The 16,081-nt window shown below is 42.4% G+C and overlaps 1 protein-coding gene across 7 annotated transcripts in view; it reads left to right on the top strand.

Moving 5' to 3' along the window:
* The window catches only part of Rreb1 (ras responsive element binding protein 1), a 125,773-nt gene that overhangs the window by 79,674 nt on the left and 30,018 nt on the right, over positions 1 to 16,081 (top strand). For all 7 annotated transcript variants that reach the window (XM_027410372.2, XM_027410370.2, XM_027410371.2 and 4 more), the window contains 2 exons: positions 11,843 to 11,987; positions 12,848 to 12,984. In XM_027410372.2, coding sequence (XP_027266173.1) covers positions 11,843 to 11,987; positions 12,848 to 12,984 — 282 coding nt within the window. The remainder of the gene's footprint in view (positions 1 to 11,842; positions 11,988 to 12,847; positions 12,985 to 16,081) is intronic.

Consider the following 16,081-nt stretch of genomic DNA (forward strand, 5'->3'; position numbering starts at 1 on the left):
GACCTCAATTAATTTTATTATTCAAATAAGATAAAATGCATGAGAAAACATCAAAGCAGAAAGTTAGCTGATGTTGTTTGAATCTCTTGAGTCGCTGTTTAGAAATTGCATTTTTTCCCCTTTCACTTTGGTTTTCTTCTTCTCTAATATACTTTTTAAAGGTTCACTACAGTTTTATTTTTGAGTGAATAATTTAAAAGTGTACTTGTGACTGGTGCTTATTTTTTATTTCTTTCTGAAAGACCAGTTGGCGATCAGGAGGGAAAAAGCTCATAAAACTGTCCATGCACAGGGTGTGGTGAACAGCCGTCAGGCCACCTTCTTGTAGTGTCTTTTCTCAAATTCATGATCTGGTTCACAATCCTTCATCATTTGGCTGTCTAGAAGCTAATATTTTTAACAACCTTTCTTTTCTGGCGGTAGGAATGTTTATTCATCTTCTTTTGGAGATGAAGTAAATAACAAAGTTTTCTCTTGAATGCACACAGTGTGATATTTTTGACATTTTGTTGAAATATTTCAAAAGCTTAGTCATACTAGGTGAAACTAGTGGATGGCATCAAAACCCAGAGCATCATGCTTGCCCATACTTGAACAGATCAGGAGAGCTGAGAACTAGGTCACAGCAAACAAGGGATAGGTATGCTGGGAGCAGGATGAGAAGTGGATGAGAAGTTTATCGTAGTCTCTTCTGCTGTGCCATTGGCCCAATGTTCCAAGGATTTGGCCCAGACCATGGGTGTGTATCCAGTTCAGTTTTATAACAAGAACTTAGCACCATGGAGGAGGATTCTGGCTTCCAACACTAGCTCACAGATGGAGGCCTGCAAGGGTGCTGGCTGCATTTCCAGGACAGCAATTCCTGGGTTTTATACCTCACATTTTTCCACCTTTGTTTAAATATCCAACCTGTTCAACCTGTTTGGGCTGTGCAAGCTGGTGCTAGCAAACACTGAAGCGTGCCCACTCATCAGTGTTTTTCTGATTTGTTAAGAAGGGCAACATCTACTCCCTTCATCCCCTTCGATGAGGAAATGAACAAGAAGCACAGAACCCTTTGCTTGTGTGTTTGTGGCATGGAATCAGCATCTCTCTCTGGTGCCTGTATGCATCAGTGAACTTCTCTTTACCTCTTTCAGTGTGCTGCAAGCCTACATGGGGAACGTATTGGCCTCCAGTGGAGACTTTATATTTTCTCAGATCAGACTGTTTCATAACAGCTCAGAGTATCAGCAGGTCATTCTTACGTTCCTTGCTTATGTAACCCAGCTCACTCAGAGGGCTGTGCCAGCTTTACAGTTGAGAAAACTGAGGGCCAAGATTATAAGCTGCTCTTCTGAGGCTCCCTCCGTCTTCAGGTTGTCGAATTAGAACAGTATGCAGCTCTTCCCTCAGAGCGTGCATTTGATTGTGTCATCTCTGGAAAGCAGAAGCCATCTGTGCCTTACGTCTGTCCCATTTAAGATAAAAGGCAGCTGTGACTGCTGCAGGCCTGGAGAAGGAGCCCCACGGTTTTGGCAGGTGATGATGCTCCAAGCTCATTTGTCATCATCATTCTCCTGATCCAGGTTCCTCCTCCTTTCTCAGTTGGTTCTCACTGGCTCCTAAACAATACAAGATGCCCCCAGGCAGAGAAGGCTTTTCTTTATCACAGTACTGTTTCCCCTCCACCGACAACACTGCTCTCCATTTTTTCTTGTTGGGCATGAGGTGACCATCTTAAAGGGCCCAACCTAAGCATTTCTTGTTCTTGTTGATTCACTGTTGACTTACTATGAAGATGGTTATCTTTTCCTCCTCCACAAAAAGAAGATGAATGAATGATGAGATTCTGCCATCTTCCAGAAACCTAAGAAGAACCTCCTGACAGGATGAAGTGACATGGTCTCAGTGACTTATAGTATTCCATTCTACCCAGCTTGGTTTGACACTCTTATTTTAATCTGCACCGCAGACAGGCTTTATCTGTGGTGAAGCTGGCAATAACTTCCCACAGAGGTAATGACTCTGAGCCAGTGAGGCCACTTTGAGAGTAGTGACTTCACTTGGGGCCCCATCACCTGAGATTGTCATTTTCAAGACAAGATTCCCTATGGGTGTATACTTTGGGTTTGGGGCTATAATGGTAAAGTTAAGGAAAATGAGGCAGTTTAGCTTGGGGAAAGAACTGCCCTGAAATATTTAGGGACTGTTAGCTGTTAGCTTCCTTCTAGTCTGTCTGCATTCATACAGGGAAGATCCCAGCCAGTGATTTCGGTTCTGTGTGAATAAAAGTTCTATTTGACTGGTAGAAAGAGGTCAACACATGCAACCTCTGGCGTCCTTGTTTTTCAAGAATAAGTCATGTTTGTTTGTTTTATTTTTTTGAGGGAAGGTTTATTGTCAGACTTTCTTAGGACCACCAGCCCCCAATAAATGACCCAGGGAATTATTAGTTATGGAAGCTTGACCTTAGCTTAGGCTTGTTCCCAACTAGCTCTTGTAAATTAAATTAACCTGTTTCTATTAATCTTTGTTCTGCCATGTGGCTCTTTACCTTTTCTCTATTCTGTTGTCTGGCTCCCTCCATGTCTTGTTGGCATCTCCTGCAGAGTAACATTCTGTACCTGAGTTCCTCTCTCTCTGCCCGGAAGTCCCGCCTATTCTCTTCTGCCTACCTTTTTGCCATTCAGCTCTTTATTCCATCAATCAGGTACCTTAGGCAAATGAGGCAAAACACAGACACATCTTTATGCATGCAAACAAATATCCCATAACAGTTTATCACCTATACTGGCTATAAAACTCCTGACCTGAGCCTCCCTGGTAGCTAGATAAATAAGCATTGACCCCAACTGAACATGTACTTTTATTAATAAGTATGCACAAATAATCTATATGAAGTATAGTAACTGAGAAATTACTTTAGGAAACAAGTACAGGCAAGGGGAAAAGGGGTATATGGAGCCAGTGGCCTGCCTGTTAGGAAGATGTCTAGAGTAAAGATTAAAGTGATGGGCCTGGGCTGCCTGCCAATCCCCTACCTACTGGATGTGAGTCAAGGAGAGCAAGAGGGAGCTAACTGTAGAAGCCACTAACAGGACCCCTGTTTCTAAGGAGACAGATGATGTCCAGAGGATGCCATCTACTTTTAAAGAAGAAGGGAAAGAAGAAGGATATAAAGGCCTAAGTCCTCTTTCTGTCCCCAAAGGATAGTCCTCATGAGTGTCAAAACTTCAGCTCATTTCATCAGTGAGAACGTATTTATACCAGGACAGGTCTTGTGCAAGACCAAGACAGGAAAGATACAAACTGACTTTTCCAAACTCTGGAAGGTACCTGACACAGGAGACCAGTAATAGTGGTCCAGCCTGCAGGGCTGAGACTCTCAGTTTAGGATTAGAGAGAGGACCTAGATTGACAAAGTAGTACCCGGAAGCATTTGTTAATGAGGAATGTGAAAGTGGTATATGCCTTCTTTGAAGTAAGATTCCCTAACCTAAATGTAAGTGATCTTTATTTTATACTGGCATCATCAGAATGTGCTTTACTTTGGGGACATGTTATCTGAGTATTATGGGGAAAGTGAATCTCAATAAAGTAGTCTGTGATCATGGAGAATGTTTTCTCTACAGGTGCCTCCTGAGCAGGGCAAGTGGGAATAAACTTCAATATTAGGACTAAGGGTTGGGGTTTCATTTTGTTATGGCCTTCCTTGGGCCCCGTTGTCCTGTGAGAGAACATGGGGTCTAACTGGATAGTGGTGGGGTAAGTATACTATGTGTAGGGCATTTGACCCGAGCATCAGAGAAGATTGGGAGCACAGCCAAGACATTCCCACAGAGAGCCTACAGACAAGGTTTTTGCCTCATGGTCTGCTGACTTCTAGACTTTTCTTAAGTGGTTGGGTCAGCACAGTGGCTTACACATCATCAAATATTCCTCCACACCCTGGCATGGCTGGTGTGACCTGTCTTCTGGACCAGCATGACTGAACATGAACAACACCTTCTAGCAAGAAGGTGTCATTGCCCTATCGGGTGGGGCACACCAAGACTGTCTTCCCATTCCTCTTCATCAACTATCTTCTACTGTCTTCATGCTCCATCCCCCTTTTCATTGCACACAACTTGACTGACAATGCAAGCATCACTCATATCATTCTACCCTAAACTCCTTTGCTAGGTATTTGTTACAAAAACAAACACAGATCTTTGTAGAGGCATGCTTTTCTTTGTCAGAAATGTAGGTTGTAAAGCTGTGATGCTTCTTAGATTTATTCACTCCCTCTTGGCTTATCACAAGGCACTGTGTGAAAGGCAAGAAAAGCTAGCACCAAGTAGATGAGGATATATCTATTCCCAGGTTGCCAAAAAACATGTTTGAACCAGTCACCTTCAGTAACGTAGAGCTAGCAATGTAGAGTGTAGTAATGGAGTGACCTTTCTTGTAATGTTATTTGCTCAGAATATCAAACACTTCAACCCCTCCACTAATACATTTATGAGGAAATTACAACTGGAAAGCTAACATACACTGAGAATATCTAGATCTCTCCTGAGCACTACCCTTCCGATATAAATTAGATATGGGAGACTTAATGAATCTTAGTTACCTGGATCAATCCTTAGTTTGGGTCCCATTTAAAAGTATTCAAAAGAATTTCAAGAATGTTACATTCCTAATATACATTAAGAATTTATACCTGGTATATTGAAAGATGGGTCTGAGAGAGGGCTAAGATTTATATTCAGAAACTGTCCACATCCTGGTCTGATGTTCAACCAAAACTGAAGGCAGTGTAAAGAGCTAAGGAATTTGAGTAGGCTCTCATATTATTCACACTTGCATCCTTCATTGTCCCCCCAAGGCCTGGGAAAACCCAGGTGGGTGGACCCTGCCTTAGCCTCCAGTCTGTAGGTCTAGGAGGCAAAGCTTTGTAGTTGTAACAAGTTTCCAGGTGATGCTGATCTGAGGTAAAAGTATTAGAAATCAGTATCTAAGACCCAGATTGCATCACTACTCCAAGGCCACTACAGTCCACAGATTCTTCTTCTTTTTTTTTTTTTTTTTAACTCCTGCTTGCTGCTCAGACCAAGAGAACTAACATTTGATTGCATGCCAAAATCTGATAATTTGCAGGTTACTTAATCTGCTGAAATATCAGCAGAAAGTTCCTGTATTTGAAAATAGAAAAGATGTCAAGAGCTAGTGAAGGGTGCATTTTAGGAATTCAGCTGTGATCCATCTTCCTTGAGTTACTTAAATAAGTTCTTGTACAAACTATAAAAAGTACTGTTTAACATAACAGTGATATCATCATTATTCTTATGGATAGTTCACCTTACTAAATTGATCTTACAATGACCAGAAGGTTTAGCTCATTGACAGTGTTTGCCTAGCATACTCTGGGTTTTATTTTCCTGCATTGTAACCAATCAGTAAAATGAACCTCAAATTTTAGAAAACAAAACAATTACACTTATAGGAGAAAGTCTCGTGTGTGTGTGTGTGTGTGTGTGTGTGTGTGTGTGTGTGTGTGTGTGTGTGTGTGTGTGTGTATTCTACTTACATATTTGTTATATGTACCATATATGTACTTGGTACCCTTGGAAGCCAGAAGACAGCCACAGATCTTCTGAAGTTACTGATGGTTGTGAGTAGCCCTATGGGTGTTGGGAATTGAACCTGGGTCCTCCAAGAGCATTTCTCCAGCCTCCAATAAAGGATGAAGTTTTAAGTTCAAAAATTAGTGATCACCCTTAAATTCAAAATGGCTGTTAAAAAAAAATATTCAGCTAGGGCCCATGAGATGGTTCAGAGGATATAGGTTCTTGTCAACATTTTTGATGGCCTGAGTTCTATTGCCAACACAAACATGGTAGAGAGAGCCGACGCTTGAAAGTTGTCCTCTGAGCTCTACACCAGTGCCAGTGTCACACACATGCCCACACACAATAGATAAATATCTAAAAAAATATCCTTTTAGATACTCATCTAGACTTATCCACAGTTTCTAAAATGCCTGCATTGTCTCTGTTCATCACTGTAAAAGCCCTCCAGGTATTGGAAATGTCGGATGAGTGTGAGAGACCTGGCGCTGTTTTCAAAGCTGTTTGACATCCAAGACAGTTAACCAAACCTGTAGACAGTGCAGAGAGCTAAATAACTTCACTAGGTTTTCGTGGAGAAATTTTCTGATTCTATAAATGCTAACAAAATTGCCAGTTTAGACCACAGTGTGGCAGGATTACTACTGTTAATATATCACATATCCAAAGGAAAATTTTAGAATTTCATGCAATAGCAAAAGTATATATTAACCTTTCTGGAGCAGAAGCACTATTTTGAGCTAGTTAATTAGTTCTCATATCAAATTAACGTACATCTTCAGCATTCATTTGTTGCATGGTTGCCATTAAAATCAACAGCACTATACTCAACCATCAGATGTCAAATGTGTTCACATTACATGTTAGTAATGTCAATTATAGTATTATGAAGCTTGAAGATGGATGCTACAATGATACAATGACTAAATGGTTTCTACATATGCTTTGTTCTTCATTTGTCCATTTGTCCATTCCTTGCTTTGACAGACACTCATTTGTTCCTTCATTCATCCAACTATGTGGTGTGTATTTCTTGTCTGTATGCTATGTGCCTTGGAAACTGTGAAGACCAAGAAAGGACAGGCTCTTAAAGTAGTAGAACTCATTTTTGGTTGTAAGCCAACGGACCAAATTGAGTACATGATATTGTTTTCTGTTGTGTGTTATGAAGGAATCAAAACCCGGTAGTAGGCTTGAATATCTACAGAGGTAGTATGTGGAACCTTAAGGCCTCATAGGAGAATTGCTGAATATCTGAAAACCAGACCTAGGAAGCCCTAGAGTACCACATCCTAGGCAGAAGGTATAGGAAATGCCTGGTACCAAGACAGGAGCTTACTAAGAATTCTGAAGGGAGTATGATACTGTTTGTTTTAGAAACGGCTCTGGTGCTGTGTAGAGAATGAGTAACAGGAAGAGCAAGTGGAAAGATAGTATGGCTAGCACACAATAGTACTGAGACTCTGTAATCTATGATGCAACCATCTCAATTGTAGTGAGACAGCTTGTCCAGGCTCCTTGTGTGTCCGTGTCCATGTCTCTCTATCTCTCTGTGTGTGTGTGTGTGTGTGTGTGTGTGTGTGTGTGTGTAAGAGATGTCAGATGTGGAGGTTAAAGGACAGCTAAGAATGGGTTCTTTCCATCCACTACATGAGTTCCCAGGATCAAACTCCAGTTGTTAGGCTTGGTGACCACATTATTGCCTTTTAAGACATACATCTTCCCAGCATGCTACTACCAGAAGATAGGATGAGACAGAAGAACCTCTAGAAGCTTGCAGGTCAGCTGCTAGCCTGGCAGACACAACAGTGAACAAGAGAGACCTTGTCTTGAGCAAGGTGGAAGGTGAGAACCAATACTCAAGGATGTCTTCTGATTCCATATGCACTGTTAACCCTGCACACGATACTCACATACACACATGTGCAACTATGTACAAGAACTGTAAGTTAGGGTCATGGATATATACTTATTTGAAATTCTGGTTTGTGATACTCAGCTATTTTTTAGAAAGAGGATTATCAGTTTTACTTCTACTAACACTCGATCTGGAAAATGAAAAGATTTCAGTTAAATTGCTCAAGGGAAGATTGGAGAAGGCTTGATGTGTGCTCGGTTGAAGGCATCCTAGTCGTCTTAATTCACAGCAAACTTAGTGGGAATTAGAAATGTGTCAGATAAACTCACTTGCTCAGTAGAACCAAATCAGGCTACTTTTCTTCTGTCATTTTCGAGGGTCAGTGTGTCACAGTCGTGGGCTCTGTACTCCAAGAACATGTTCATTTAAATTTGTATTTGCTGATCCAGTGTGGTGTGGATGTTGGTTAACACATACTCTCAGCTCAGTTAGTGACCTCTATGATTTCTCAGACCTGTATGCAGTGTTGGGGGGCTACAGTGTTTTAATTATGAAGAGAGAACTTGGAAAAATAAGATGCTATAATCCCCCTGAAGAGCTGTCTTGTGGAAAATAGTGGAAACTGTCACTTTGTCACCTCTGAGGACAAGCAGACAAAGGAGAGGAATTTCGGATTGGTGGGGCGAAGACAGTTGTTAGGTCAGCTGCTGAAAAAGAAGCCCTGTGGCTGGGAGCATGCAAGTGAAGGTGGAAGATGTGGCCTCTGCCCTGCTTGGGAGGAGAGAGACTTCATGTGCTGTGTGGGCGGCCGGGTACCATCTCATCTCAGTGAGCTTGGAGATCGTTGGCCCTCACTGATTTGGGGTGCATGGAAATTATATAAAATCGAGGGAGAGAACAGACTCTCATTTTATGGACAGGAATTAAGAGTTCTATCTTATAAAGCAAAAGATACCCAGCCTACAATCCATAACCCAAACAAGCTAGAACCCTCTTCCAGAAACAGATGGAAATAGATGCAGAAATCCACAACTAACCATTGGGCCACGCTCCTGGAGTACAATTGAAATGAGGGGGGAGTGAAAAATATGAACAAAGGAGTCAAGACCACTGACTTAGGTCTGACAAATGGGGAACCTGCATAAGACTAGACTCCCTTAATATAAGTGACAATGGTGTGACTGAGACAATATATGAGGCCACTGGCAGTGCAAGATCTAACTCTAATGCACAAACTGTCCTAGTGGAGTCCATTCTATATGGAGAGATACCTTGCTCAGCCTAGACACAAGGGGGTGGGGGTGGAGAGGTGCCTTGGTCCTGCCTCAACTAGATGATGGGACAGACTTAGACTTTCTAGAGGAGGCCTTACCCTCTCCGTGGAGTAAATGGGAAGAGGGGAGCAGGAGGAGAGGAGGGAAGGGTGAACTAGGATTGGAATGTAAAAAATAAATTAATAAAATTAAAAAATTAAAAAAAATCATTAAAAAAATGTTCTGTCTTCCCCACCCATCCTTGCTACTATGGCCCTACTCTGACAGGAAGAGGCCATTACTGGCTCATTGAGATGGCTCACCTATGAGCCTTTGGGAGGAAGCTAGAGTTGTCATCCCTGCCTCTGAAGGCTAGGGAAGCAGAGCCAGGTTGAGATTTGGCTAGAACTCTCTGGCTGCTGACTGACTTGAGATTGTGAGTCACCCTGATACTATTGTCATCATGGGGCTAGAAAGAAATATTGGGAATTCCCCATACAGTGGCCAGCAACCAGAGGTTTCACTATAGAAGAAAGCTGTACCTGGGTTTTGAATCTGATGTCCCAGCAGGAATATGAGAGAAGTAGAATGTATTGCATTGTTGGTCCAGTGTTAATGTGCCACAAAACTCCTGCTGTGGTCTGCCGCCTCTGCTCCATGTCCTTAGCACTTCTACAGTCCTTGATCAAGACGAGTTAGGGCATATTCTGTGCCTGACCTCTGGGCCCTTCACTCTCCTCGGTCTCCTGTTGTAACTTGCCAAGAGTTTGATATCTGCTATTTTGCTTGTGCCATAAGAAACCAGTAAGGAAGTTCTCAGGTTCAGGTTATCATCCTGAGTTTCCAGCAGGTGATCCAGAACAGAAGGGACTGCCTGGATTGGCCTTTGGAGGCCGTCTTGCTTAGTAGGAAGAGTATGATGTCAGGTTGCTTATACTGTTGCTCATTCTGACTGGAAGGCCATGGCCTCCCTGCATCTGAACTGTTCCCTGTGCTGAGGACAGTCATCTAAATAATGTTTTCACGGGGCCCTCACTAAATGCTGGTTCCAGACCCTCCTTCCTGTCTGCTATGAAAACAGTTGCTCTCTTAAACTCAAGGGGGAAATAGTACAACATTGCCTTATATATACATGTGTGTTTGTACCATGATTGAGAATATGCAGCCTGAAATGGGCCAGTATTTACAGCTATCATTCTCTAAATTTCTAGTATTTTTACCATCTTGGGTATAGGATTAGCTAATTTAAAATTTATCAAAAGACTAGATAGATACTAATTGATATCCCTTAGAATTTAATTTTTTCAAATCTTAGATGTTTTTTCAAAATTTAACATTTGTGGTGAATCATGCAACAGATATCAAAAAGAAATGTACTAGCTTGCCTTTGTTCACCCATGAATGTTGATATTAAAAGAGATGGTTTAGCCAGGCATAATGGTGCAAAAATCCGGCATAGTGTGCATCTCTATGGTTTCAAGGCTAGCCTAGCTTTCTCATACTTAGCCAACTTCCTTTCAAGAAGGCATCTGAGGAGCATGAGCTAAGCTGCTTTTCACAGTGAGGGGAAAGCACATGAGAAATGTTCTTTTCCCACTCTTAAAAACTTCTTGGAACTGGGCCTAATGGTGTCAGCATAAAATCCCAGCTACTTTAGAAACTGAAGCAGAAGGACCACAAGTTAAAGGACTTGTGAACTGTAGAGTGAAAGACCAGCTGGAGACAGTAGTGAGTCATTGACTCAGAAAGAAACAAATTAAAACAGGTGTGGGTAAAGTTCCACTATAGAGTACTTGCCTACCGTGCAAGAGGCCCTAGCTTCAAACCCAGCACTGTGAAGATAAACTACGAAAACAAATGCTTGTTTGTCATCTGGGTAGAGCTCAGTGGTAGAGAGTTCTTGCCTGGTACTCACAAAGCCCTGGTTCTCTCTTCAGCCCTTGGCAGTGGAGACGAGGAAGGATTAGAACATCTCAAGTAAAATTGCCATTTAAACAACTATTTGTAAGAAACTCCATCTATATAATGATGATAATGATGGTGGTAGTGGTCATTAGCAAATTGAAACTTTTTTTTTTCCTTTGGTTTCTCGAGACAGGGTTTCTCTGTAGCTTTGGAGCCTGTTCTGGCACTTGATCTGGAGACCATGCTGGTCTTGAACTCACAGAGATCCGCCTGCCTCGTGCCTCCCGAGTGCTGGGGTTAAAGGCGTGCGCCACCAACACCCAGCTACAAATTGAAACACTTTTACGTAAAATAAGATTTTCTTTTTCTTTTTGAGATCTAATGCCATTCTTGTCTGTATGTCTTAGGACCATTCCTTAGGAGTTTGCTTTGAAACTTGATAACATAAAGCCACATATATAAATAAGACTCACCTTTTGGAACTGGTACATATTTATTATATGTGATGCTTTCTTGTGTTTGTACCCTAGTTCTGTAGATACCAGAATTGCAGCATATAATGCACTCATTGTACTGTCCAGATGGTTTCATGGTCTTAGTCCACATAGGTCTTGAGCACCCCAGTCATCTGCTCTGTCACTACACTTCCAATTTGACAACCCCAGATGCTTCCACAGGAAGAAAATGACAAATACACCTGATAGGTGGAAGGTGGTTTCTAGGGGTTAGTACAGAATTGGGACTTGGTATATGACTTGGAATAATTTAAGAGCCTGCAAGTTCTATATACTATAGAATCATGTATCCTAAAATAGGCTTTGTGTCCAAGTACAGTGGACTACCTGGTAGTTTGTTTCCATCTTTTTAATACCAGTCAAATTTGTGACTGTCTTCCAACAAGATATTGAGCAATATTTCTGGGCTGTACTTGCAAGATCTTGAAGAGAGATTCAATGAGATGATGAAGTTTTACAAGGATTGAAGGCTCTATAGAAATGATGCCCTTAACTGATAAAGTTTAGGGCTGTGATATTGTTCAGTGAGAGTTCACTTGCCTAGTGTGTACAAGGCTGTGGGTTCAACTCCCAAGACTGGAAAATAATAGTGATAACTGATAAGATATCTCAAGTACCCTGCTTACATATGATATTTTCGAAAAGAAAATGCAGTGGGTCTTGTTGCTGTTGTGTTAGTGGTGGTTGTCAAATCACATTTTCTGTGTGTCTTCCTTCTAGACATATGAAGATCCATGAGAAGGACAGCTGCAGTACTACAGCTGCAGCCCCTCCATCCCCTCTCAAGCGTAGGCGGTTGTCCTCCAAAAGGAAACTGAGTCATGATGCCGAGTCAGAGAGAGAAGACCTAGCACCAGCTAAAAAGGTCCTCTGCGCTTAGTTTATAACACAAATGTACCCTATCGTGTGGCTTTTGGCAGAAGTATCTAATCTTTATAATCTTTATTATCACAGTGTAGAGATGTAGAAGACTTTAATTCTGGGCTTGCTTGTTTTTTTGTTTTTTGTTTTTTGTTTTTTTGGGGTTTTTTTTTGCTTGTTTTTGTTTTTTTTGAGACAGGGTTTCTCTGTGTAGCCTTAGATATCTTGACTATGAATGATTGGCCTTGAACTCAGATCTACTTGTCTCTGCCTCCCAAGTGTGGCCACCAGCGCTCACGCTCTCTCTCTCTCTCTCTCTCTCTCTCTCTCTCTCTCTCTCTCTCTCATTTTAATTCTGGGCTTTTTTGATGTGTGTTCCCCACACTGTTTTTATAAAGTATCTGAGAAACGGCACCTATATGTGTTTTCTCTCTAGAGGCCCCAGGTAGTACATGGATGAAATAAATCAAGAATTTCCAAAGTTGTTCCATGCTTTTTACACTGACTGTGTAGTTGAAGTAGAAGCTTCATCAGCATTGGGGGCTCTTTTGTCCTCACTTCTATTCCTAATGCCTTGCAGATATCATGTGTATCATGTGTCCATAAGTATTTGTTGATTAGATAAGGGGACTGAAGAATATATGGGTGAATTGGGTGGGTATATAGTGGTAGTGCTCACTGAGTGGAGTGGATGGATGGATGGATGGGTGGATGGGTGGATGGATGGATAGGTGGGTGGGTGGGTGGGTAGTCAGTCAAACCTTGGTACTGAGTGAAGAATATACTTTTAGAACTTTCTACACTAAGGTTAGCAAACTTGTGTGGGAGACCACCTTGGTGATGCCACTCTGTGCTTTTCCTAAGATGGTAGAAGATGGGCAGTCAGGTGATTTGGAGAAGATGGCTGATGAAGTCTTTCACTGCCCAGTGTGCTTCAAGGAGTTTGTTTGCAAGTATGGACTGGAGACCCACATGGAGACCCATTCAGATAACCCATTAAGGTGAGAGAAGGGTAGAAATAGATGGTGGTCTGGGAAATTACTTGTTACTGTTTCTTCTGGCATATGACATTCTTATTTCTTGTCACTCCAAACTGGACTCCAGCAATTGAGCTTATTTATGGGGACATTGGGAAGGCACTTAAGAAACACATGGTATGGAGAAAAGGTTGGGTTGAAGATTGTGAGCAAGCATGACTGTAGCCATGGGCTGTTACTGTGTTTACTTTGCTCCTTTGTTCTTAGTGACGTCTCTTGAGTAATCACTGAGTCTTTAGGCATTGGAGAATTTCCTGTCACGGGGTATTTTGTGTAACAGACATACTTTCTTGGCAAAAGGTGTTGCAACCCAAATGATTGTCTGCTGTACATGGATAAATGGTCTAGTCAGGGACAGCCCAGGTGTTTCATGTTCCCAGCACAGCACTGACTTATACCAGGTGCTCAGAATTTAAGCACCAGGTGCTTAAATTGAACGGACCCATAGTGCAGAAACCTGAAGCCTTGTAGGTAAGAAAGAGTTCTTGGGCATACAAGTGGGGGAAAGCTCATTACATAATGCAGGTGTTTGCTACTTGTTCTGCTCCTCTAGCCTCTATGTTAGGTCTTAGCAACCATGTTTCTAATCCTCAGCTTCAAGGGGATAAAAGTACTGATGGTGGTATAGTTTCCAGCAGTGTTGGAGAGAGGAGCACTCCTATCTTTTGTGTAACTTCTCTGGTAACTTTTATCAGCCAAAACAACAACAAAAATCCTATATTTTAGGTGAACAAATAGGTTTAGAAAACTTCCCTTCAGAATTGCTACTATTTATATGTTCCACCTATGTGTTCCATCTATTTTAAGCATTAGGAAGGGCAAAAGGCTACATGGGAGCCTTTGCTCAAGCATATATATATAGCTGAAGTTTCATCTAAGGGCACAGGGCAGGCCCCCGTGTTGTCACATCTTTAGAAGGCATGGGTATCTGTATGCCTGAATTCTCTTATCAGTTTTATGTCAGTTTTTCATTGGAGTGGGAAAAAGAACTTTCTCGGAGAGGTTAAAGTGTGAGGCAGTGAAATGCTGTAAAGTACCTAGATGGAACTTCCCAATTTCAAGACAGTGGCTAAGGGGCTGGCCAGTGTCCAGTGCGATTCTGTCTACATTCTCTGTGAGGAGAAAAGGTCCCACTCTAGAAAGATCCCCAAAGTATCCTGACTGTCCTACAGTCAAGCCTGTCCTGCTCATTCTGTGTGGTTCTCATCAGCTGCCTCTGTATCGGTTTCCCCATTCACATTGAAGTAGGGCTAGATCAATAATGTGTGTGTTTTCTTCCGGTCCTCTCTCATTCTATGTCTCTGAACTTTTACCACTGAGAAATAGCTGTTCTTCTTAACCACTGATTCTAAGAATTTCATGAATATTTTGGTTTTCTTTAGACAAAGTCTCTCTACATATCCTTGGTTGTTGTGGAACTCACCATGTAGGCTGGCCCTGAACTCAGAAATGTACCTTCCTTTGCACCCAGAGTGCATGCGCCACCACACCTGGCCAGGAATTTAACTTCATAGTCTCACTACCCACAGCACCTGCCTTATGTGGAGCTATGGTGAAAATTGAGCATTGAAATGACACACAAGCCTCCCCATGAGAGCAGTTTAAAGACAGGAGAATGGCACATGGGACCCTGCTTCCTCTATTTGGGGGTTCCTGCCAGGCAGCCACAAATTTAATGCTCTTGTGTATTTATTTTATCCTACTCCACATTTTATTTTGTGAACAGCTACTATTTTAGGACCAATCTACTTTTACCTTTCTTGGAAATTCCATCACACAGGGAAGTAACCTGGCTTTCATGAGTGATTTCTAGGCAATGTGAGGCTGCATGACATGGTGTAGCCATGATGAGGCAAGACCAAGTGTCCCTTTCTTAAATGCTTGTCTGGAAAGCCTTCTTCCTCAAGCAAATACAGGTGACAATCACATTAGACATGAATCAATCTGTGGCCAGAACCGTCTTCACCATGGTGCATAGATAGATAGGCTTTGAGGCTGCAGCTCTGTAGTCCTGTACTGTTACCAAAGAAGGTCTCCTTATCTACTTAATGAGGACACCATTTGGTGAGGGGTTGATAGAAAAAGCGTCTTAGCCTTAGCCTTAGCATTGGAGGACTTAGCCCCCTTGAGGCAGCCTTTCATGCCACCAACCCCACAGTGGCTAGCCATGGATGGCTCCTAGGAAGGGGTGGCTTAGTGGCTTGTGTGCCTGGTGAGCGGACTGGCCCCAGCTTCATGGCTCTATCTAGTAACTATTGTGAGGCTGGGTGGGGCTAGCTTTTGAAAACCGAAAAGGGTTGATTATAGAACATAGTTAATTCCTCTTTTCTCTTCTCTGCTCGGCTTCCACATAATAGCCTACTATCAGAGGAAGCCTCGGGGCCAGGCATGGGCCAAGAGGGGCCAAGCTGGGGTGATGCATTATGACAGTAGCTGATGGGAGAGACTGCTTGTTAACTCGGAACTAAAATAGACACCAACTCCATTTTCAAATCCCAAAGGCGGTAGAGTCTCAGTGCTACCAGTTTAGAACCAGAGTCTGTAACTTAAAACAGCTGTTGGTTTCTTTCTTCTGCCCTTGCCCCACTCCCTCCCTGCCTACCAAAGTTGGCAAGGTGCCCATGTTCCTTAATAAAGTGTTGGCAATCCAAACTTGTATATATGCTGAGTCTTTTTCTCCTCCACTCTACTGTGTTTCAAAATAATGAAATCCGGGCATCAGACAAAAGGAAGATACAGAGTCACTGGTAAAGATACTTGTTCTTAAGATCAGGTATTGCTTGTGAGGCCTCTTCTAGCTTCCGGGCAAGGGGTAATAGGGCAGAGAAGAACTGAATAGAGCATGCTGGGCCGTGGCGTTCAGGACTGACGGTGAGGGACCATGCAGAGAGCAGGTGGCTACAGAGGGGAGAATGTGCCTAGCGCTGAATGTCTTGCTTTGTTGTTAGCAGAGCAAAGTGACTACAGGCTGCACTGCTGGGAGTGTAGTGAGCTGGGGCGGTGTGCAGACTAGTGCTGCTTACACAAACAACATGACCCATGTGTCATTTGAAATCTTCTA

Source organism: Cricetulus griseus, chromosome 3 (assembly GCF_003668045.3).
Source record: "Cricetulus griseus strain 17A/GY chromosome 3, alternate assembly CriGri-PICRH-1.0, whole genome shotgun sequence".
Taxonomy (NCBI): domain Eukaryota; kingdom Metazoa; phylum Chordata; class Mammalia; order Rodentia; family Cricetidae; genus Cricetulus; species Cricetulus griseus.